This window comes from Vanacampus margaritifer, chromosome 16, assembly GCF_051991255.1.
Source record: "Vanacampus margaritifer isolate UIUO_Vmar chromosome 16, RoL_Vmar_1.0, whole genome shotgun sequence".
In the NCBI taxonomy this organism is placed as follows: domain Eukaryota; kingdom Metazoa; phylum Chordata; class Actinopteri; order Syngnathiformes; family Syngnathidae; genus Vanacampus; species Vanacampus margaritifer.
The window spans coordinates 14,428,078-14,451,106 of NC_135447.1; the positions used below are offsets into that span (position 1 = coordinate 14,428,078).

Below are 23,029 nucleotides of genomic sequence, written 5' to 3' on the forward strand. Positions count from 1 at the left end.
CATCGCTCTGCAACCGCTTTCGGTATGCTTTTGGCAAGATTATAGAATTTGCAATTTGGCAGTGACTTCTCAAATGTATCCCAATTCAAAATCTGTATAAAAAAATAATCGTTATTAAATTTCCATGTTTACCATTAAGGTGCAATTAATTCTACACCAACTACAAACTACAATCGCAATGATGAAAATCCATCCATTCATTTTCTACTGTGCTTTTCTTCATTGGGGTCTGAGCGGGAGTCTATCACAGTTGACTTTCGGTGAGAGGCAAGATAACCATTTACACCTATGTACAATTAGTCTTAAATGATCAAAAATGCATATTGAATGAGGGAGGAAGCTGGGATCCCCAGAAAAAAAAACTACACAAGCGCTAGAACATTAAAAAACTTATAATGGTGCATGTTTCTTAATTTACCAAATATTCTATATTTTGTTTTAAAGAAAGCTATTTTTATGTACTCAAATATTACCCCAAAAAGGGACAAAAATAGCAGCATAAATAAAGAATTTCACGGGTACTACTACTCACTACTAGGTAATCTAGAAAACAAAACAAAAAACGAAAAATCAAGTTACAACCTGTGTTAAACCCTTCAATGTATGAATTATGAATCCGAATAAAAATCTGCAATAGAGTAAATCAGCAATAAGTGAAACGCGAAGTAGCGAGGGACCACTAGTTTTATTTTTCTGATTACTTTTTAATTACTCCCAAAATAGGCTTGTTACTTTGTCAACCTTTGAGAGTGCTCAAGTCCACTGCAGCAATTTAAATCTTGAATGACTGAACTTTTGTGGTTGTATACGTTTTTTTTCCGTTCTTCTACTTTAACCAATATTTATTTATTTAATTTTAACACACAATCATTTGTACTTGTACCAGAGAGCACTTTGTCACCTGCTTGTATGTACACTTTACAGAATATTGTTCTGTACTTGTAGCGTTTCGTGCTAGCCTATACGTTACCATGGTAACCACTGGTTTAGCAACTGTCTTGCTCAAGGGCACTTCACAGGACTGAACGGAAACACTTAAATCGCTTAAATAAAAATTATATTACATATTAAAGGTACGGAGTTTAATTAGACACGAGGTTTAACAAACAAATGTCTCATTATGTCCCATTTATTGTCAATGTAAACAAATGGTAATAACATGCTGTTTAAGCCCATACAGCAGCCGCGCATAATCTTTCAGCCTGTCTGTGCGCGACACCGCTCCATCTTTAAGCAAAGCGATTCGAGCTCCTGGCACACTGACTTACAGTACTTATTTTTCATTCTGTGGGTACAGTTAAAGTCCGTTTAAGTGGAAATGGCAACATTTTAGTTAGGTCGTTATAATGGTATACATTTTCGTAACCCTGTCAGTGACAGGCAGCTAACGGAGAATACTTTCTCGGACATTGGCTGTCTTAGCGTTCCCCTCTGGCGGCTTTGGTGCTCAGTCAAGTCCGAGGTCTGGAGGCCTCCAAACTGAAAGTTAGCCAGTTGTGCCGCAATAATTCCATTAATTGAAGGTAAGAGTGTTACTGTTGCATTTTATAGCGTCTTAAGGACGTGGTTGTTGCTGGGCTTAGCATCTACGTTGTTTATTGTTCGACTCTTCATTCTAGCGTTAGCCTTAGCTGTTAGCTGGCTAGCGAGTAGCACGCTAAGACACCCCAAAAGTGACGAGAATAGGGAATACGCACTATAAAAGATAACAACTTGAATTAAAACCACGTTCAACATGTTGGGTTGCCGCTCTGATGTTGAGTTTATGTTTTGACCCGGGATATGAACGTTTTTGTCAATGAATTAGCCTTTAGCCGAACTGTCATTGTTAATGGACTGAGATACTGTACAGGCAATTAACAAACTCCAACATTCTTGGCTCAGAACGACAAATACATACGTTATCGACTCCTAATAAATATTTTATGCAAATAAACGTGAAGCAGTCCAGTCACTTTGTAAGACCGACTCCAGCTACTTTTGACAGCTGTGTTGCGCTTGCTTGGTATTCACGTGGTTCTGTTGTTTCTGCTCTGTTTTGTTCTGATGCTCTCATGAGACGAAATTGAATTAGCTTAAAACAGTTCGGTTATGTCGCTCCTTTTGTGTTGTTTCAGAAATGGCAGACAGTGCAGGGCTGCAGTTTGTTAGCCCTTATGCATTTGGAGCCATGCAGAAGGTAGACGTGCAGCGCCTGGCAGCCCTCAGTGACCCCGAGCTGAGGCTACTGCTTCCCTGCCTGGTGAGGATGGCTTTGTGTGCCCCAGCTGACCAGAGTCAAGCTTGGGCAGAGGACAAGAAGCTCATCCTCCGGCTGCTCTCTGGAGTGGAAGCTGTCAATTCCATTGTAGCGCTGCTCTCTGTTGATTTCCACGCCTTGGAGCAGGATGCCAGGAAGGAGCAGCAGCTCAGGTAATTTATTTTTTATTTTTTATTTTTTTAAATAAATGATTTCTGAACTATGCCTTTTTTATTTCTTGTGCCAGGCACAAGGCGGGTGGTTCGAATGTGGAGAGTATCCTGGTGTCACAGCTGCAGCATGGTCTTACCTTAGAGTTTGAGCACAGTGATCCTCTCAGGAGACTTCGTCTGACCCTCAGTGAGCTTTTAGCAATCATGAGTAAGGTACAGACCTCATTGTCATATTCAAACAACTCACTTTTCTGTATTGTATACTATGTTTTAAATTATTAGCAAATTTTGTTCATTTTTCTAAATACTCAGTTCCAATTATGGTGAATGCAATTTTAGATTAAATAACTCAATTGCAAATGAATTTACAGCTGGAATGCCTCTTTGTGTTTTCTGAAATGCCAGTATGAATGTTGTGAAAATGTGTGTGTGATCACACTTGTTATTTATCTTGAAAAGACTAAGGGTTGTGTAAATTTGTGTATCAAAGCAGGATCAGGTAGTAAGAGCCATAAGTGGATAATTCTCCACTCTAGTCACAGTTGTTTATTTGTTATATTCCTTAGGTGGCCGATTCAAATGGAGAATTCTTTCTAAAGTCATCAGAACTCTTTGAAAGCCCAGTTTACTTGGAAGAGGTTGCAGATGTGCTTTGCATTCTACAAGCGGGTATGTAAATCTGTTCAAAATAGGATTGTGCTGAATTCAACAGTCTCTACTGTCTTCATAACAGAAATTCATTCTTTCTTGTGCAGTGCATCCCAAAAATATTCACATTGCTTCACTTTTCCCACAATTTACTATTTTACAGCCTTACTCCAGAATGGAGGAACATTAAAAAAAATAATAATAATTTAAAGTTTGAGGGGAATGTTAATTCATTACAATGAAAAAAAAAATCACAAATATTTAAGTATTCTCTGCCTTTGCTCACTACTCTGACAAATATGACACTTTTAAGTCTTTCTGAATGTGGTGCCACAAGCTTGGCACACCTATAGGCGGTTTTATGCATTCCTCTTTGCAGTATTTCTCAATCTACTATCCAACTAAAATTAGATTGGGAGCATTGGTAGCCAGGTAGCATAGCCATTTTCAGATTGGCAGATTACATTCAAGTCTAGGCTCTGGCAGAGCCGCTCAAGGACATTGACAAAGTTGTCTTGAAGCCACTCCATTGATTCAGGATCTTAGCTGTGCTTAGGGTTGTTGTCCTGTATAATGAGAAGTCAGTATGAAGTGCTTTGAGTGCCTTGTAGGTGGAAAAGCGCTTTACAAGTGAAAGTCTGTACATTGCTAATTGCTCCATTCATCTTTCTCTCAGTCTTGCTGCTGAAAAACATTCTGCATCATGATGTTGCCACTATACTTCACTGTTTTGATGAAGGTTATTGCCCAGGTGATAATGGTGCGCGGTTTTCCCCCAAATGTGATGCAATGTGATTGCATTCATGCCAAAGAGTTTAGTCTTTGTCTCATCAGACCATGCTGGTCTGAGAGTCCTTCAGGTAACCTTAGGATTAATCAGTGGAGACAGGATGCACCTGAGCTATTTTTTTTTAGATTTGCGGCATGTACAATCCTTTATTTAATTAATTAATATAAATAAATAAAAATCTGCAAAAATCTAAATTTTTCAAACTATTTTCATAAGGTTAGGATGTTGTGTGCAGAATTTTGTGGCAAAAACCTGAATTTAGCTATTGTTGTAATAAGGCTGAACCATAATAAAATGCTTGAAAAGTGAAGCGGACTCAAACACGGACTCACTTGATTGGATTTTTAGAGGACTTCATGGATTTGTAATTAGATTTTTCAATAAAAGAAACAACAGAGGGAATAATGGATATTTCATCGTCATTAACAGTCCAAAGTATCTGAATTCATTTTTTGAAATATTACTTTCCCTATCAATCATTTTTAATAGTCCTCCCAATACCATTGTTCACTCTTGACTCACAAAGCAGTGCAGAGCACATTTGATTGTAAAAGACATTGAAATTCTGCGGGTTTTCCATTTTTGGACAACAAATCAATTTGGCATCTCTGCTGACATTGTAGTACGCATTTATATCCCACACAAATTAGTTGTGCATCAGAAGTCATCACATATTCCTGCACAACCAGCCAGCATCATTTGATAAGCTGCATGTTCATGTTTTCTCGACAGAACTGCCTTCCTTGCTGCCAATTGTGGATGTGGCAGAGGCTTTGCTGCATGTTCGCAATGGAGATTGGTTTCTTTGTCTGCTGGTTGCCAACGTGCCTGACAGCTTCAATGAAGGTAAATGATCTTCCTTACATTTCTAACAAGGCTCTTAAGAGAGGGTTAGTTAATTGACTACCAGCTTTAGATAAACCCATCCAAGTATGTTTTATTTGAATTGCATTTAGTAAGGTTAATTTCAAACGCTGTAAGATAGCTGCTAAGACTGGGGGGAGGAGTCTGCATTAATAGTTTCCCAGCTCTACTCCACTGAGCATTCTTGCTGATAATGCTATGAATAGTGGGTTGGTGAGTTTCTATTTCACGTATTAGTTAAAAAAAAAAATTTGAATAGAGCATACATAATCTACTTAATCTAAAAATCAATGGAATGCTTTCCTCCAGTGAGCCTAATAAAATATTTACAGACTCATCTGCGGGCCCCACCACAGCTTTTGGGAATAGCTGCTCTAAAATTTTAAGAGACCTAAGATTAAGCACAAACAAACCTTTTTATGGGAAGTAATTCAGATGCGGCAGAGAGCAATGCATTTCGGTGCTTTTCATACAGTAGTTTTCTCACAATAAATTAAACATACTAAAAGACTAGTTGTCAGCCATAATGAAGATACAGTAATATTGTGATAAGATATTCTAGGGCAGCATTTCCCAACCTTTTATTGAGGTAAAGCACCTGTTTTAAAAATGTCATGGCACACCACCATTGATAATTTCATAGACGAAAAAATGTTCGTCACGAAAAAAAAAAATCAGACGGAAATGAAACAAAAGCTAAATTAGAAGCCATTCATTGAGACTATAACGATAACTAAAATTGACTGACAATTTCGTCAATGCCTAAAACAAAAATGAAAACAACACAGTGACGAAAATTCACCCAATCCAATCAGAAGGAATGAAACACGGGTGGGAGAAAATAACCTCTCAGAAACTGCACTTTATTTGATGTTCAAACATGTTTACAGTCATTGTGCAGCTGTAAAATTAATCTCAGGCAATGATGCACTTTTTTTTATTTAGGTGAAACCTAAGTTATAATATATCATTGTTAGTTCAACATGTTTCATTGAAACAATTAATAAAGACAGAGTTGTATTAAATTTACCTTGCGTGTTAAACTACAGTTACAAATAGGTGTGTTATAATTTTCTGTTTAAAAGTTGAAATTTATGCTGAAGGAAAATATTGACTAAACTGTCAATTTAGTCGACTAAAATTGCTCTTTATATTCGTTGACTAAAATTGGATTAAAACTAAAATACAATTAGATGACTAAATTACGACAAATTTTAGTCAAAAGACTATAACTAAAACTAAATAAAAATTTCTTGGCAAAATTAACACTGCACACCACCAAACCAAAATGTCACAAAAATGATATATTATTATATAATGACGATCTCATCTCTTTTCAGTCACAAATTGAATTGTTCATTGCAAAATCTGGCCAAAGACGAGAACACACTGACGCCAAGTTACCCTAACCAAAATGTGTGTTTATGATTGCAGTGTGCAGAGGTTTGATCAAGAATGGAGAGCGTCAGGATGAGGAGAGCGTTGGCGGTCGACGCAGGACCGAAGCCCTCAGGCAGCTGTGTCAGATGAACCCTTCGCAAGCTCTCAACATCCGAGCTATGGTGGTCAGTGGAAAAACACAATCTTGTAATACATACAGATCAATCGGTTTCTGTTGATAAAATGTTACTTTAATGAAAAAAATATTGTGAGCAGTAGTCCACAGTTAATATAAACGTGTGTTAACAAATTATGTTTTATATTTGTATTTTCCCTAGGTGGAGGAATGTCATCTCCCTGGCCTGGGCGTGGCTCTGACTCTGGATTACAAACCAGACACAGCGGATGAGGCCGTCAGCCCACTAGTTTCTTATGTCAGTGGTTTACTGCTGGGTACCAACAGCAAAGTCCGCACGTGGTTTAGCATGTTCATTCGCAATGGGCAGCAGGTGAGTTCCTTTGTTTTAGATTCAGGATATAGGTTAAGGCAACCATTGCCACATTGTAGTCACTTAGACTCATTGACATTCCGATGTAATCATCATCCCTTTTCAAACCCTTCATATTCAATTTGCAGACCAGTGTGTGACCTTTTGTTTAGCGCCCGGCTTACTGTCTTTCCCTATTGAAAAGTGAAACTGTAATTTTCCTGAATCGAAGTGTGCATTTAAAATACCACAAAAGCTTAAAATGGCTTGCTTGCTTATCTATCTATCTACTGACATTTCTTCTCGGTTATGGAGATTAAGGAGCTCTTCTCTCTAAATGCCATTGTGTTTGCGTCCAATATCCCTTTTGAAAAGATGCAATAGACGCCTTGCCCTGCCATGAAGAAAAAAAAGCTCTGCTGTTGCAGGGAAAGTGTTTTATAATATGCTGTAGCCTTCTTAGACCTCTCTACTCTAAGTTCAAGATAGCATTTTAGCAGGAAAAAAACATATGAATCTGTTGCTCTGATTGTAAAACAACAGTAAAGTAATTAGCTGATAACATGCCAATATTGGCTTGTTGCAACTGGCTCATCAGCTCCTGTGATGTTTTCCTCCCCCTTGTGCTAGAGAAAGAGAGAGAGCAGCTCAGTGCTGTGGCAGATGCGCAGGCAGCTGCTTTTGGAGTTGGTCGCTATCTTGCCACGCTCGCGCAGCACCCATGTTCCCAATGACGGTGACATGGATGACGAGGGTGGCTTCAGCTACTCGGGCCTCCGAGAGGAACATGTGGTGAAGGCGAGTGCACTGCTCAGACTCTACTGTGCTCTCATGGGTATCGCTGGCCTCAGGTAATTCAAGAAATGCACTATGACTCTTTTTTTTTTTTTTCTGTTTCTGGATGTCCTGAACGAAATACCTCAGTCCAGCCATAGATTTCTTATTTACCGAATGTATGTTTGTGCTTTAACTAGTAGAATACATAAAACTACTTTGTAACTTTTGATTGACCCAGACCAACAGACGAAGAGGCTGAGCAGCTACTGCAGCTGATGACGAGCCGACCGCCAGCCACCCCTGCTGGTGTTCGTTTTGTCTCCCTGTCCTTCTGCAAACTACTAGCCTTCCCTACACTGGTCAGGTACACCCCGTTCTCCTTACTGATCCCAACCTGTGGGATTAAGTATATTTCTATTTTCTTGTGTTCCTGATCTACAAGGAACAATTGCCTCCATTTGCGTTATATTCTTAAATTCAATTGACATAGAACACTTGTCTTGTATCTTGTATGCCTCTAGCACACCAGAGCAGGAGCAGCTCATGGTCATGTGGCTCAGCTGGATGATCAAAGAAGAGGAATACTTTGAAAGGTAAGAACTCTGCATGCATAGTTTTATCCACCTGGAGGATCATAATGCCCAGTGGGATAGGTTATCTCCAAACATGCGTTCTGTCTTTTTGTTCTTATGTGATTTTTTTTTCCCACTGTGAAATATTGGAAATCGTTCAAGAGACCAATGTTGCACACATCAGTCATGTCTAATTGACAATTTGTACAAAGGGCCCCAAAATGACTGAAAAGCAAAGTTTACAGTCTGAAAAGTGATTTGATACAATTGGGCATAGTACAGTTCTTCTGAAATAGGAGGGCGCAGGGTGATGCCAGGGGGGTTCATGTGACTCCAGGGAAGGTTTCCCCCCCAGTTCTAGATTAAAGGGTAATTTCACATCCACTACAGAGGCATTCTCTTTGTCTATTTATAGTCATGGAGGAGAGTTGGTGTTTGGGGGAGTGAAATAATTTCTTTGTCCTTGGATATCAAAAAATAAGTAGTCATTTCTGGACTATAAGGTGCAGCTGACTATAAGCCGCGCTAGCTAAATTTGGGGACTACTCGAGTTTGTTACACATATAAGCGGCAGGTATTTTAATGTTACCGCACCAGGTTCCCGCTACTTTCTTTTCAATAATGAGGGTGCAAATTGTCTCTCTCTCGTTCTGTCTCTCCTACTGTATTTGGGCTCACTTGGTTTGTTTTGCTTTGCCTGACGCTCTTGTGCTTCCTGTGTGCCCCCTTGTGATCTGATGCATAAGCCGCACCTTTGTATTAGCCGCAGGGTCGAATGCAAGTGAAAAAAGTAGCGGCTTATAGTCCAGAAATTACTGTAGTGTGTTGACTTGAAACATGCCAGTATCTTTTATAATATTACTTTGAAAGTGTCAGTAGTGTCCAGTGTCAGTGTTTACTAGATATAACAATGTCTTATATTGCCCTATACGTCATATATAAAATTCATAAAGTTTTTTCATTGGACTTTGTGGTGCCATTGAGAAGGACTGCTACTGGCAATAATTCCTTTGCTGTTGCGACTGTCATTTATTTGGCATTAAGAGTATTCAGATTTTATGGTTTGCCCTCAAATGTCAATGTTATTTTCTTTGGCGCTTAGGAATTTTGTCCTGAAAAAATAACTCCGTTTCAGAAAATAGAAAGAACCAAGTGTTTACTTTCTCAGGTTGCTGGACTCATTCTGTGAAATACGTTCACAATTTACATTTGACGAATAAGCAGTGTACAGTTTATTCTTAAAGAGAGGTATGATTCATCAACATTGTTTGTAATGTGTTTCGTCCAAGCTTCAGTTCAGTGTCAAAACTGTTAAGTGGGCACAAACTTGCCTCATGTGCAAATTATTTTTTTGATGTGCTGATAATGCATCACAAATAACAAGGAAACACTCTGAAGTGACAGCGACTAAAATTATATATTCTGAGTATATGTTTGTATGTTTTTTTACTGTTGTCCTGTGAAATGCGAGATTAACACCCTGGCACTCTTATGTATGTCCTCCCCCATACAGTGCTGCAGGTGTATCTGCTTCTTTCGGGGAGATGCTGTTACTGGTGGCCATGTATTTCCATAGCAACCAGCTAAGCTCCATTATTGAGTTGGTGTGTTCTACTTTGGGGATGAAGGTAAGATGATGGGTAGGAGGATGAGAGTGATCAATATGTTAAGTCCCTCTAACCGGATACCAGCCAGTGACCCCACTCCCCCACTGCTGCAGTGGCATATGTAAAGACTCCATCACTGATGAAACACTTTCAACATACCGGTACATTATCTGCAAAGACACTCCCATAGTCCTGCAGCATGTTTGCTGTTTTATAACTTATTAAGCACACTATTTTCTCCTGCATGCGTGCTAAGTGGTTTTCCCATCTCAGTGTATGTTCCACTAAGATGTGCAATGTAATTGGATTTAGAGTCTGTTTGTTTCCGCCCCCAGGGCAACCCTATCAATTCAGCATTGTGCCTGCCAAGAAGAGTGTTTCTTTATGAAATATGAAGAGAGGAAATTGAAAAATAGCAATACTGCACTGCTGCCTTCGGCTTATTTTCATTCGTAGTAAAGCTGCCACTTTTCATCTTTTTCTTTTATAGATTGCCATCAAACCAAGCTCTCTAAGCAAGATGAAGACCATCTTCACACAAGAGATCTTCACAGAACAGGTGCTCTTATAATCCCATGCCCATTTTATACCTGTCATTGCAGACTCAAGTGGTTTAGTATCATTTTTAAATTGACTATTTGTTTGAACAATCATGGAACATGTGTTATCTGGAACAGCACAGAAGCTAGCGATATTTTTTTAAATCAATTTTTCATTGTTTCATTAATGGCATGTGTTTGGTGTGCAGGTGGTTACAGCCCATGCAGTGAGGGTTGCAGTGACCAACAATCTAAGTGCCAACATCACAGGATTCCTCCCCATTCATTGCATCTACCAGCTGCTTCGAAGCCGAGCCTTCACCAAGCACAAAGTTTCCATCAAGGTAGACATTTTGTTGTAGACTAGACTAAGTGCAATTTCTATGCAGGAAATTGAAAGATAAATTATGTGAAAATTGCAAAGTATTAATTGTAGTTGAAAGATAAATGAATAAAAATAAGACCTGAACTGCAATCTGTTAAAGGTAGGACTCAAACCATTGGCTTCTGTGCACCGGTCAAAGCTCCGCTGCACTAGCTAAATAGTTGTCCAAGCGTTTGAACCAAGGTCTTGAGGTGTGGCAGGCAATTGCTCAAACCACTGACCTAACTTGCCTTGTTCAAAATCATGGCTTATGACGTATTTATATTGACAAGTGTCATCTGATGCTGAAAGGGGACACATGTGGAGGTGGGATTTGAACTTGCGACCTCCTGGTTCCTGGACTATGCAATTTACCAAGTGTGCCACTGAGTAGTCTCAGAGAGCTGGTAATGATGTAATGTATGTACAGTATGCAAGTGGGCGTGTAAAGTGGAACTTAGAAAAAGTTCAATATCAGTCCCATTGAAAATGAATGGGAAAAAGTTGATAATATATTGTGCGATTACTATAAGTAATGTGAAATCAGACGATATATATATATACTGTGTATATATATATATATATATATATATATATACACCCCGGGAGGCGTGAATCTTTGAAGCAAGTTGAAATTTGTACGGTGTAAATCGGCAGTTTTATGTGGGAGTTGTTTCTCAGCAAAAAACTGAGTAGAATAAAAATCACAATAATATATGTGCTTCCAGCATTCCCACAATAACTGGTTCTGCTACTCTTTCGATGCAATGTTGAAAACATTCATGCCCCCTGGTGTTGTCTTTCACCTTCAAGGACTGGATCTACCGTCAGCTGTGTGAGACAAACACCCCTATCCACACTCAGCTAATACCTCTGGTGGATGTTTACATCAACTCAATCCTCACTCCGGCGTCAAAGGCCAACCCCGAGGCCACCAACCAACCAATCACAGAGCAGGAAATCCTCAGTGTCTTCCAGGTCTCTTCAGTTGTAAGTCATCCTGAGTCCTTCACAAGGACTGATTCTATTTTATGGCTATGTTATGTTATTGAAAAGAAATATGGCAACTACACGAGCGGGAAAATCTATATTGTAAATACATTCACACAAATAGGTCTTATTTTTGCTGTCATGTATAATTTTCTCTGCCTCGCTCCTTGAATTGATTATTGTAGAATGACTTCAATAGACATTGCATATCTTATGTTTTTTTTATGCCTCTCACAAAAGGAAGTGCTTCTGCAATATGAATGATCTTAAAGGGACTACACCATGGTATTTTAAGCCCTTACACATTTAAGTATAGGCATATAATAATGAAATCTTACCTTTAACACAATCGCGATGTAATTTCTTATGAAATATGAGTTATTTTGGTAGTTACTTTTCTTACCCCAAAGTCAAACGCTCAGTTCAGTAAAACCCCGCCTCTCCCCCTGTGGCATGACGTCGTCCGAGCCAGCTGCTTCGTTCAACGCCCACGAAACATACAGATAGGTTTTAAGCCGATTTTTAAAATGGACTCTAAATTTCACGGGCTGCTAGATCTCTGCGCTTGGTCACGCAAGCCATCAATTCTTGAATAAACATTTGAAACAAAACGGGTCCTTGCCGCAAGAAATCGTGGAAAAGAAGGGGAGCCAGAGAGAGGTTAGAGGAAAGGAGGAGAAGAAAAAAAACACCATAGCAGTCGCGAACCCGCTCCCTGTTACTAATGGGGCGAGCACACTATCCACTACACCATCCATTCATTTAAATTTCTTCAGCGCAAATGTTTTACTTGTAGTTTACACAGGTGTCAGCCAATAGATTTTAAGACAGCCAATTGTCATTTCATTGCACTTTGGCATTGCAAATGTGAAGAATAATTGATTGCTTTGAATTCATTTGGACAGAATGTTTATTGATAAAGGCTACTTTTGTCATTATCCCATGGAGAGATTTTTAGAGTTTAGAGGCGGTGCGGGGATGAGGCCGCACGCAATGACGTCAAACCGTGCCAACAGCTCGTTTTCTCAGGTTGGGAGGGGCTGGTGCTTGGAGAGCAAAATAACCTTGAATTTCTCATACAAGGGTGAATGGAGGAAAACACAACTTTGGTCATGTTTTTTTGTTTTTTTTTTAGCTTTTTAACATGGCTAAAAGCTACAAAAAGTTGATTTTTCATGTTGCAGTCCCTTTAAAATTAACTAAAGCAATATTGTTTTTTGCACAGAGATTATAATAGGTTTTTGAACTTTCTGTTTTAGCAAGGGGACAATAGTCGAGGAGGACGGCAACGCAACTCCATCACGACGCAGCTCCTCATCCTCTACTACATCCTATCTTATGAGGAAAATCTGTTGGCTAGCACCAAACAATTAGGTCTGTAAACATTTAACTTTGCCTGTGTCCGTTCAGTGGCTCGCTTTCTCTTTGTCCTCTCAGTTGTCGGGATTTCTCTCTGCCGCCATGCAGCCACTTATCCTTTCCACTCTGGGCACAGCATGTTGGCCACTTCATAGATAATAAATGGTGGCCTGACAAACAGCCAAGTGAAATTACTCTGGGATATAACTAGGACAGCTCGAGGTTAGATTGTAGCATTAGCAGTTAGTCTAGCTTGTATGTATTCCATTTTCATGACAAGTTCTCCCCTTGCCCTTCATTAGGCCAGATTTATGAGAGTTTATGCCCATCCCTATAATCGGTCTGTTTACCCAAGTGCTCCCACAGCCTTCAAGAAAAGAGTAATGAAACTGATCAGCAGTGGTACTGAACTTGTGTCAATAGAAAGTCACCTCTATTGTGTATAGCGGCTCTAATTTATGTTCTCAGCCTTTTTTTACCCAAACTTTTCACTTCATTTTTGACAGCTTTAATGCAGAAGAAGCCAAAGTCATATTCAGCAGCACTGATGGACCAGATCCCCATAAAGTACTTGGTTACCCAAGCTCAAGGGTTGCAACAAGAGCTTGGGGGTGAGTCTGCACAAGATTCGATCACAAAATACCTTCATATTCTGTTTTATGAATACATTTTCACACAAGAGCAAAAACAAAACATAATTCTTACCGGTAATAGACTGGTTTAATATCTTGCTTTCTTGTTCCATGTTGCCAGGTCTGCACTCTGCCTTGTTGAGGTTGCTGGCCATCAACTACCCTCACCTGTGTCTTGTGGAAGATTGGGTGTGTGAAGAGGAGGTAACGGGTACTCTTCCCCTGCTGAGGAAAATGATGCTCCCCAGCAACACCTGCAGATACACTCAGAGCCAGCTCCACCAGGGTGCGCACTTAATTTGTCTTCAAATGACCAGTAGACTGTCAATGCCTGCATGGCCTTCTCTGCTGTCCTTAACACTATCAGAAGCACTAGCCTAAATTCATTACCTAAATTCTGATATTTATTTCATTTTACATGTATTGTTCTGTTAATTTCATAGCATGGCTTGGTTGCACTGCTTGCAGAATATGTTTGTGGATTTAAGATTTTTTTTTTTTCGGTCCAATCAAATTTCAGCCCCTTTGTGCTGCAGTGTCAATCTAATTTGCCTGGGGCGTTTACATCCAGTAGTGTTGAGATTTTCAAATAAGTAACATTCCTTGTTTTACAACATACATAGTTAGTTTGGGCAGCAAGGCGAACAAATGGTTAGCACATCTGCCTCACTGTTCTGAGGATGCAGATTCGAAACCAGGCTCACGCCTTCCTGTATGTTCTCACTGTCTTTGTGTGGCTTTTCACTGGGTGTTCTGGGTTCCTCCCATATTCTAAAAACATGCTTCTTAGGTTAATTGAAGACTCTAGAGCAGTGGTGTCCAAACTCGGTCCTCGGGGGCCGGTAGTCCCGCAGGTTTTGGATATTTCTCTCCTCCAACACAGCTGAAGCTCATCAGCAAGCTCTACTAAGCCTGATAACAATCCTGTTGATTGAAACAGGTGCGTTGGAGCAGGGAAACCTCCAAAACCTGCAGGACTACCGGCCCCCGAGGACCGAGTTTGGACACCACTGCTCTAGAGGGCCGGAGTCTTGCAGGTTTTAGAGGTTTCCCTACTCAAACTGCAGCTGATTCCAATTAACAGGATCGTTATCAGGTTTAGCTTGCTGATGAGCTGATCATGAATCAGCTGTGTTGAAGAAGGGAAATATCCAAAACCTGCAGGACTCCAGCCCTCGAGGACCGGATCTCGCCATCCGTGCTCTAAGCAGTATAGAAGATGGATGGCTAGTTAGCTTAGCTGGGATTTTAAGAGTACAAGTGAAATCTCATTAATCAAACAAATGACTGAAAATGTAACGTGCATCAAACTTGATTATTATATTGCCTTTTCGTTGATTCAGTAAAATATTGCTTGGTAAATGGAGGACTAGTAACAAAGGATATTTGATTATAATAAAAACTGTGCCACTCTTTCTCTCTCTTAAAATCAGCCTCTAGTGCTGCTTAATTTATATGTGAGAAGTAATTTGTTTGCCAAATGCGTCTTCTGTTGTTGTATGCAAAGCACATCAATTCAAGCAAACATAACAAGGCTTCACAGTTCCAGACTTTTTGCAAATGAATCAGCCATTTTTTCTTCTTCACGCCTCAGCCTTCCAAAAGTTGCCATCCAGCAGTCCGAGGCTGATGCGAATCTTGGAACATTTGACACTTCTCACACCGGGAGACCTGATCCCTTATTCAGAGTCCCTCACTGCCAGCATGGCTCTGCTGCTGGAACCTGCTGTACCTCGCCGCACTCTGCAGACAGTCAATAAGCTTTGGATGGGTCTCAACACTGTGATGCCCCGCAGGTACACTATGTGAACACAATTACATTTTGGAGAGTAAATGCTGCAATAAGCCTCTGAAGTCCAAATATAACACTGGAGGAAGTATTTTAAAACTGTGCTGTGTCTGTCTGCCTTTGCTAATGATGTAATTCCTGTTTCTCTTTTTTTTTGGGCCTTTTAATATATGCTGCGTTTCAAATTATTATGCGAATGATATTTTTCTCTGATTTTCATAAATGGCCTATCCAAATGGCAATTAGCCATCAGCTGTCAGAGAATAATTTGAATATTTTAAACAAACCTCTCAGTGATAATAGTATATATTTTTCCCAATATTGAAAATGTTAAAATGTTCTATTCCAAACTCTTATGCACAGCATTGTGTCAAAACATTTTACCGGTTGTAAAAAACTGAAAATAGTAATTTGTTGAATTTGCAGGATTAAGAGGTTGTATTTGCTGAAATCAGAAGCTATTTCAATCAAAAACATCTTTACAGGGCAAGTCACTGAACATAGAACCTCTCATTTGATAGCAGCTGGGAAATTCTTGCATCCATCTACCAGTTGATGATTTAAACATTTTACTAAGTGCCATTTGCGTGGACTATCAGAATCAGAGAAAAACATCATTTGCAAAATAATTTGAAACCCAGTGTAAGCTTATAAGTAATGTATGTACTCATTGCATGTGAATGAAACCCAGTCATTGACTGTCTCTGATGTGGCTACAAAAAAAAAACAGCAAATTGTTTTATTTGGAATATACTCACATATTTTGATAATTTCTTATATAATTTCGCCAGTTTCTAAAGACTTGATAACAATCTAATCTTCTGACTTCTTCACAAAATAGCTGTGCTTGTGTGCTCTTATCCACTTTTTAGAAAATCTAAAACCTCATCATTGAGTGAAAATCAACTGCCTGATTTTTGGCCCGGAAAAAGCAATTTTCAAAAGCATGTTTGTGTCTCTGATTGAAGCAACATTGACACATGGAAAGTTGCTGATGCTGGAATCTGAAAAGTAGACATAAAAAGAGAGTTTGTGATAAAAATAAATACATTTTAAAAAAGACACTGTCATATACATAAAGTGGAACCTCAGAGTTTGAACGTCTCGGAACTTGTACAAATCGGACTTCACCCCAAAAATCTGAGTAAAAAATGCCTCGGAGTTTGAACTCATTTTCTGAGTTCAAACACTCAAGCAAAGCAAGCTAAGCCGAACATACCTTGAAAACGGGTAGCCGAGTGAATTTTAGGAATTTTCTGTTTTTGGAGTTTGGGAACGGATTAATTGCATTTACATTATTTCCTATGGGAAAAAATGTTTCAGAGGTTGAACAATTCGGACTTTGAACTCTTCGCAGGAACGAATTATGTTCAAACTCTGAGGTACTACTGTATGTCATGAACTGTCAGTTCAAATCATCTGAAGAAAAAAATTTTTTTGTATTTAATCCATTCACTGCCAGCCATTTTCACTGAAGCAACCCCCTTCGCTTCCAGCTGTTTTTCTGGATTTTTCAAGGCTCACACAATATTCTGTTCTATTGCTATAAAAACACACCTAACAAAAGAAAGATTAGTCTCTTCTTTCATCAAAAAAAAGAGTATATTTCCATCTGTTTCCGTTTTGCAGAAATTAGCATTAAAATATAGCTAAGTTTCTTCATTATTCACAAATCTGTTCAAAACTGTGGGGAAACAGCTTTTTGCAACATGGCCCTGGTTGATCTCTTATACTCTGCTGCCACCTGCTGGCCATTTTTGTAATAACTACCATTGCTTCAAGCATTCTCTTGAGTTCTGCATCAAAGCCTTCTGTATGCGCTAGCATAAAAAAAACACATAAATACGTTTTTGGAACATTGGTAATATAAAATAAAATAGAACGTATTTATACTTTTTTGGGAGCAAATTAGTTAATTTTAGTTGTGATCTTTGATTTTGGGCGGCACGGTGGCTGACCAGTTAGCACGTCCGCCTCTTTGTGCAGAGGACGTGAGATCGAGTCCGGGCTTCGGCTTTCCTGGGTGGAGTTTGCATGTTCTCCAGTTTTCTCCGGGTCCTCCGGTTTCCCCCCACATTCCTAAGACATGCATGTCAGGTTAATTGAACTCTCCAAGTTGTCCATAGGTGTGATTGTGAGTGCAGATGGTTGTTCGTCTCTGTGTGCCCTGCGATTGGCTGGCAACCAGTTCAGGGTGTACCCCGCCTACTGCCCGAAGCCAGCTGGGATGGGCTCCAGCGCCCCCGCGACCCTTGTGAGGAAAAGCGGTTAAGAAAATGGATGGATGGATCTTCGATTTTGGGGGTTAAAAAAACTTCCAAATAACACGAGTGTCATTTTTGAACTCTTTGTTAATGTGAGGATAGCCGTGCATGTTGTTTCCGTGTAAGGTTATCACCTGCTCTTGAGTCAGGGGCATTTCTCTTCAAGCTGTGTTAAGTTGCTGTGAGACACACTAAGTGGATTAAAGGAAGACCTGTGAAACCAGAGTTGTTGCACCCTTGACCCCGAGCTGCTCACTCAAAGATGATTGTGCGAATAGATCAGAGGTACCGAGGAAGACAAGTCCCATCAGCCCCCACCCAAAGCTCAGGACAGAAGAGGGTCACTCTCCGCAACCTCGGGCTGACAGGAGCGCAGTTACAAAGCTCTGAGCAGACATCCTTTTGATCCGAATGGGTCTCTGCAGGAAAACGGAGGTAGATTTCCTGAAAGGGGAAAGTACTAGATTGGTACCAATGACAGCTTTTGTTCTTTCAGAAGGCAAACACAGCAATAACAGACTGTTTTTGAAGCTTGCACGCCCTCAGGAGTCTGGAGCTCACTGTTTATGGATTATGCTATTAAACCCCACTGAAGCCACTGAATGTCGTCGATTCATACTGTTATCTTTTTCAAAGAGACTGTTTTTATAATCAATAAAAATTACACAGTGCACTGTCAAACTAAATGAATTCCAAACAGCGGGAGGATATTGTTCACTAAAACCGACGTGTTTTTGTTGTAGGTTGTGGGTGATGACAGTTAATGCCCTCCAACCTTCAGCAAAGCTGCTCAGGCAACAGACGTACACTCAGAACGACCTCATGGTGGATCCTCTCATTGTTCTACGCTGTGATCACAGGGTGTACAGGTACAACTCCAATTCAGCACCTGAATCTCACGAGCAAACCAGTCATAGACTTTTCTAAGTGTATTTGTATGCTGTCTCTTTAGATGTCCTCCTTTAATGGACATTGTCCTTCACATGCTGAACGGCTATCTACTAGCGTCTAAAGCCTACCTGCACAGCCATTTGAAAGAGACGGCAGACTTTGATAGACAGAGCCAGACTGTCTCCAACCTGGGTGTGCCTGGACAGCCAGATACACCCGAGGTCACCAGAGAGGAGCTCAAGAACGCCCTTTTAGCTGCTCAGGTATTTCCTATATCAGAAATAATACATCCATTCTCTGATTGCGATAAACAACTTTCCTGATAATTCCTGTTCAATGCAGGATAGCGCAGCGGTTCAGATTCTTCTGGAGGTGTGTTTAGCAACCTCAGAGGAGAAGGAGGTGGGATGCAGCACAGAGAGCCTTCTGAGGGACGTCAGGGGCCCCCTGCCAGGGAAAAAGGAACAAAGAAGCTTGCTCCTGAGAGACAAGGAGGGTGTGAAGGATGCTGAGCCAGAGGGAGGCCTGCTCAGTGATTTGAGGGAGGTGCAGTGTCTCATCTGTTGTCTCCTGCATCAGATGTTCATCGCTGACCCCAATATTGCCAAACTAGTCCACTTTCAGGTAAGATAATGCACAAGGTCCAGCTCATTTAGCGGGTAAAATAATATGCGTTTATTAGTTCACTTTAGATCCCTTACCTGGGCTGGTACACACCAGTAAAGAGTACCAGCAGGGATTCACATGAGCCCACAGTACCCTTTCTTGTGCTCTTTTTCTCTTGTGCTTTGTGATAATCATCCTCCTATGGCTATACTGCATGGCCCAGTGTGCACTGGTATGCGTCACACGCTTGTCCCTCGCCAGGCAGACTGTGTCGAGTGTGTGGCCGAAAAAGGACGCGAAGATTGAATTTAAACGGAATGTATACACTACAGTGAGTTGAAACTTCGAAACGAGTTATTCATACAGTCATTGATTGAAAATATTTGAACTTATACATGTTAACGTGGCTCTAACTCATTTGCTCCCAAAAACTTTTAAATATGTTCTATTTGAAATATTACCAGTGTCCCAAAGACATATTTATTCATATTTTATGTTTTTTTATGCTAGAGCATACAGAAGGCTTTGATGAACTGAAGAGAATGCTTGAAGCAATGGTAGTTATTACAAAAACGGCCAGCAGGTGGCAGCAGAGTATAAGAGATCAACCAATACATATCAATAACAATCAACCAATGCAATAAGTTGTTTCCCCCACAGTTTTAAACAGATTTGTGAATAAAGATGAAACTTAGCTATATTCTAATACTAATTGCTGCAAAAGGGAAACAGATAGAAATATAGACTTGTTTTTGCTGATGAAAGAAGAGACTCTAATCTTTCTTTTAGTGGGTTTCATGTATTTATAGCAATAGAAAAATATATTCTGTGGGCCTTGCAAAATCGGTCAAAATCCAGTAAAACAGCTGGGAGCGAAGGGGGTTGTTCCAGTGAAAATGGCCGGGAGTGAATGAGTTATAAGGGCCGAAGGAGAGCGGTTGATGATGGCACAGAACGACACATTAAACTTGCAAGTGAAGAACAGCCAACTAACGGTAACATCAGCGCTTCTGATTCAGTTAATGCACAGAACAAGAATGGCCAGACTGCTGGTCAAACCACCAAGTAAGGTATTTTTTTTTTAGATTGTTATTTATTTTTATATCTTATATAAATGTAAACATAAATATGTTGGATATTTATTTCATTTAAAAATATATATATATATTTATAATCTATCTGACGCCTAATTTACCTGGCAGCAGTCGAATAGTAGTACCAGCACTTATTTTTTTCCTCACTTAAAGCACTGTTACAGTTTTGTTTTGAATAGCACCAAAACATACTGCCCTCACTTTTGTGGCTGTTAAAAAACATGAATTTTGACCCCATTACTCATCACATTTTCCAGCAGCATTAGCAGTCAGTGGCCGCTTTTCTCCCAGAAGCAGCAGATGGTCACATGCTGGATATTATTGAAGCCATCCTCTCCAGTTCTGCAGTGCAAAAGCTGGCACCAGCACTTCTATTAGATGCCACATGATCAATATAAACTCTTTTTTTTAATTACCTATTGCATTCTGATTAGTCTTGTTTTGACATATGTGGTCTATTTCAGGGTTATCCTCAACCTCTACTGCCTCTAACGGTGTCAGGCATCCCTTCCATGCATATCTGTCTGGACTTCATCCCAGAACTCCTGGCCCAGCCCCAACTGGAAAAGCAGGTGAGACATCCCGGCCTTGACTTGCGAGCATATTTGCTACATTCATATTTCTTAAAAACATGTTTTGAAAATATTTATATCATCAGTTGTGAATGTTATCGTTTGACAGATTTTTGCAATCCAGTTGTTGTCGTACCTGTGTATCCAGTACGCACTGCCCAAGTCGCTCAGTGTGGCTCGGTTGGCCGTCAGTGTCATGGGTACACTTCTCACAGGTGAGAAAACAACTTTTCTTTACCATGTCACATATGGAGGAAACATTTTAAATAAATGAATGACTAAATAAATAACTAGCTAAAAGTGAAAATAAAAATGGATACAAAAAATATAATAAAAAAATTTAATGTAATGTAACTGGAAATAAAAATAACTATATATATATATATATATATATATATATATATATATATATATATATATCCGTAAATAAAAGTAAAAATAAACGTATTTCACATATGGAGGACCAAAACTGCCAAAATTCCAAATAAATAAATGAATAAAAGTGAAAATAAAAACGCATATAAAAAATATAATTCAAAAATTAAATAAAAGAAAAATATATAAATGGAAATAAAAATTACAATATATATATATATATATATATATATATATATATATATATATATATATATATATATATATATATATATATATATACATCCATAAATAAATAAATAAACAAAAAAATGAGATTCAAAATATAAAAATAAATGTTGAAATCAATACAAAAATAAATATAATTAAATATCAATCAATAAATAAAAAGGCTCTGCACTGCCGAACAAGGAAGTCTTGCCGGCTGTCACCGCAACTTGCGATTTGTGGTGACAGTGGACAAGATAATTGTCCATTGCTGAAACTCTCCATGCAAGCTGGAATCTCTTCAGTTGTTTGTCGAGCCGCTCACTCGACCAATATAAGGCAGTTTGGAACGGTGGAGTCCAACCCAAAACACACTTAGGACCGCCCTCTCATTTGAATAACATTTCATCCTGGCAGAGCGACTGTTGCTTTAAATAAATGTGAGTGCAGAACGTTTTTATTTATTTATTGATATTTAATTCTCTTTATATATTTATTTTTGTATTTATTTCGACATTTATTTGTATATTTATTTTTTGTATCTCTGTTTTTCTCTATTTTTGTATTCATTTTTACACCTAAGCCTTCATTTCATAAACACAAGTACAGTACAATAGTTGAGTTATTGCCCATACAGGTCCTGAAATCAAGCGGAAGTCATTCTGTGCATTTTGCTGCCACCACCTGGCCTTTTACTGTTAGTGCGTCACTGCAACCTGCCAATTGTGAAGACTGTTCATTGTTTGCTGTCTTTTCTTCATGGCAGTGCTGACGCGTGCCAAGCGCTTTGCCTTCTTCATGCCCACCCTGCCGTGCCTGGTGGCCTTTTGTCAGGCCTTTCCTCCTCTCTACGAAGACGTGACAGCCCTGTTAGTACAAGTAGGGCAGGTTTGTGCCTCGGATGTGGCCACCAAAGCGAGGGACGTTGACCCTCTCATCGCTCGTACGTACAAATGCTGATCGTTATTTATCTAACGCACACTTTTCTTTTATAAATGACTGTTGTGATTTTCATCGTTGTACTTAGGTTTGCAGTATCTAAAGGAGAAGCCGCGGGATATTTCAGTGGAAGGCGCCATCAAACTGGCGTTACCGCAAAGGACAGCAGAAGAACTCGGAGGAGCCGACCCGGATGTCCAGATTTGTTACTGTGTCGAAGCTACGTTCATGGACATCATCAGCTCCACCCTTCATGGGCTATAGAGCAGATGGACAATCAATACAATATGCACTCATGCTTAACTCATTCTGTGGTCATATGTATTTAATCGGGCAGCTCAGGTGAATAATCATGCTCCATCTTGAGGGGGGAACCCTTTGCACCATTGGCCTTTATTTTTACATTCTGTGAATAAACAATGATTTTTCAACTTATATAGAACCAGTAAAATAATGTTTTGTGTTATAAATGTAGAAAGTGAATCACTGAAATGTTAAGGGCCAATTTTGTTGACCGCTGTTTTAATACGTGAATATTTTTTTCTCAACTGAAATGTGTGTTGATGTTTTTGTTTGTAATAAAACAAAGAAATGCTCTTACATCAATGCCTGAGAACCGGAATCTTACTTCAATATCCTGAGCTTGGCTTATTTGTACATTATCACAATTACCAGCTGTGAACCTGCAAACCATCTTCCGCATTCATGATTTATTTAAAATCCACTTACAGTAGCTGAGTGGGACGTGATTGCAAGAGGATGCAAGCTGAACTTTTACATCCTCGCAGCCATATTCAGGTAAATCACCAGAGGGCAATCTTGCCTCACAAAATGCAACAGTTCCTCTCCACATCAAATTATTTAGAAATA

The 23,029-nt window shown here is 39.5% G+C and overlaps 1 protein-coding gene across 1 annotated transcript; it reads left to right on the forward strand.

The window, feature by feature from the left end:
* Positions 1 to 1,201: 1,201 nt before the first annotated feature.
* ints2 (integrator complex subunit 2) lies at positions 1,202 to 22,765 on the forward strand. The gene is made up of 25 exons (XM_077547478.1): positions 1,202 to 1,523; positions 2,118 to 2,412; positions 2,487 to 2,625; positions 2,979 to 3,081; positions 4,583 to 4,696; positions 6,149 to 6,279; positions 6,433 to 6,603; positions 7,213 to 7,433; positions 7,598 to 7,723; positions 7,881 to 7,952; positions 9,445 to 9,559; positions 10,029 to 10,097; positions 10,287 to 10,421; positions 11,255 to 11,431; positions 12,691 to 12,805; positions 13,297 to 13,401; positions 13,544 to 13,708; positions 15,017 to 15,218; positions 18,219 to 18,344; positions 18,428 to 18,629; positions 18,709 to 18,990; positions 20,531 to 20,638; positions 20,748 to 20,853; positions 21,987 to 22,163; positions 22,248 to 22,765. The coding sequence occupies exons 2-25, from the start codon at positions 2,120 to 2,122 to the stop codon at positions 22,421 to 22,423; spliced, it is 3,630 nt and encodes a 1,209-aa protein (XP_077403604.1). The 5' UTR covers positions 1,202 to 1,523; positions 2,118 to 2,119; the 3' UTR covers positions 22,424 to 22,765.
* The last annotated feature ends 264 nt before the right edge of the window (positions 22,766 to 23,029 follow it).

What these genes read in the sequence shown, in the direction of transcription:
- ints2 (XM_077547478.1), top strand. Translation starts at nt 2,120, where the DNA reads ATGGCAGACAGTGCAGGGCTGCAGTTTGTTAGCCCTTATGCATTTGGA. An exon ending in AGCACAAAGTTTCCATCAAG is followed by an intron (nt 10,422 to 11,254) that starts GTAGACATTTTG and finishes TTCACCTTCAAG; the next exon opens with GACTGGATCTACCGTCAGCT. An exon ending in TGTGATCACAGGGTGTACAG is followed by an intron (nt 18,345 to 18,427) that starts GTACAACTCCAA and finishes CTGTCTCTTTAG; the next exon opens with ATGTCCTCCTTTAATGGACA.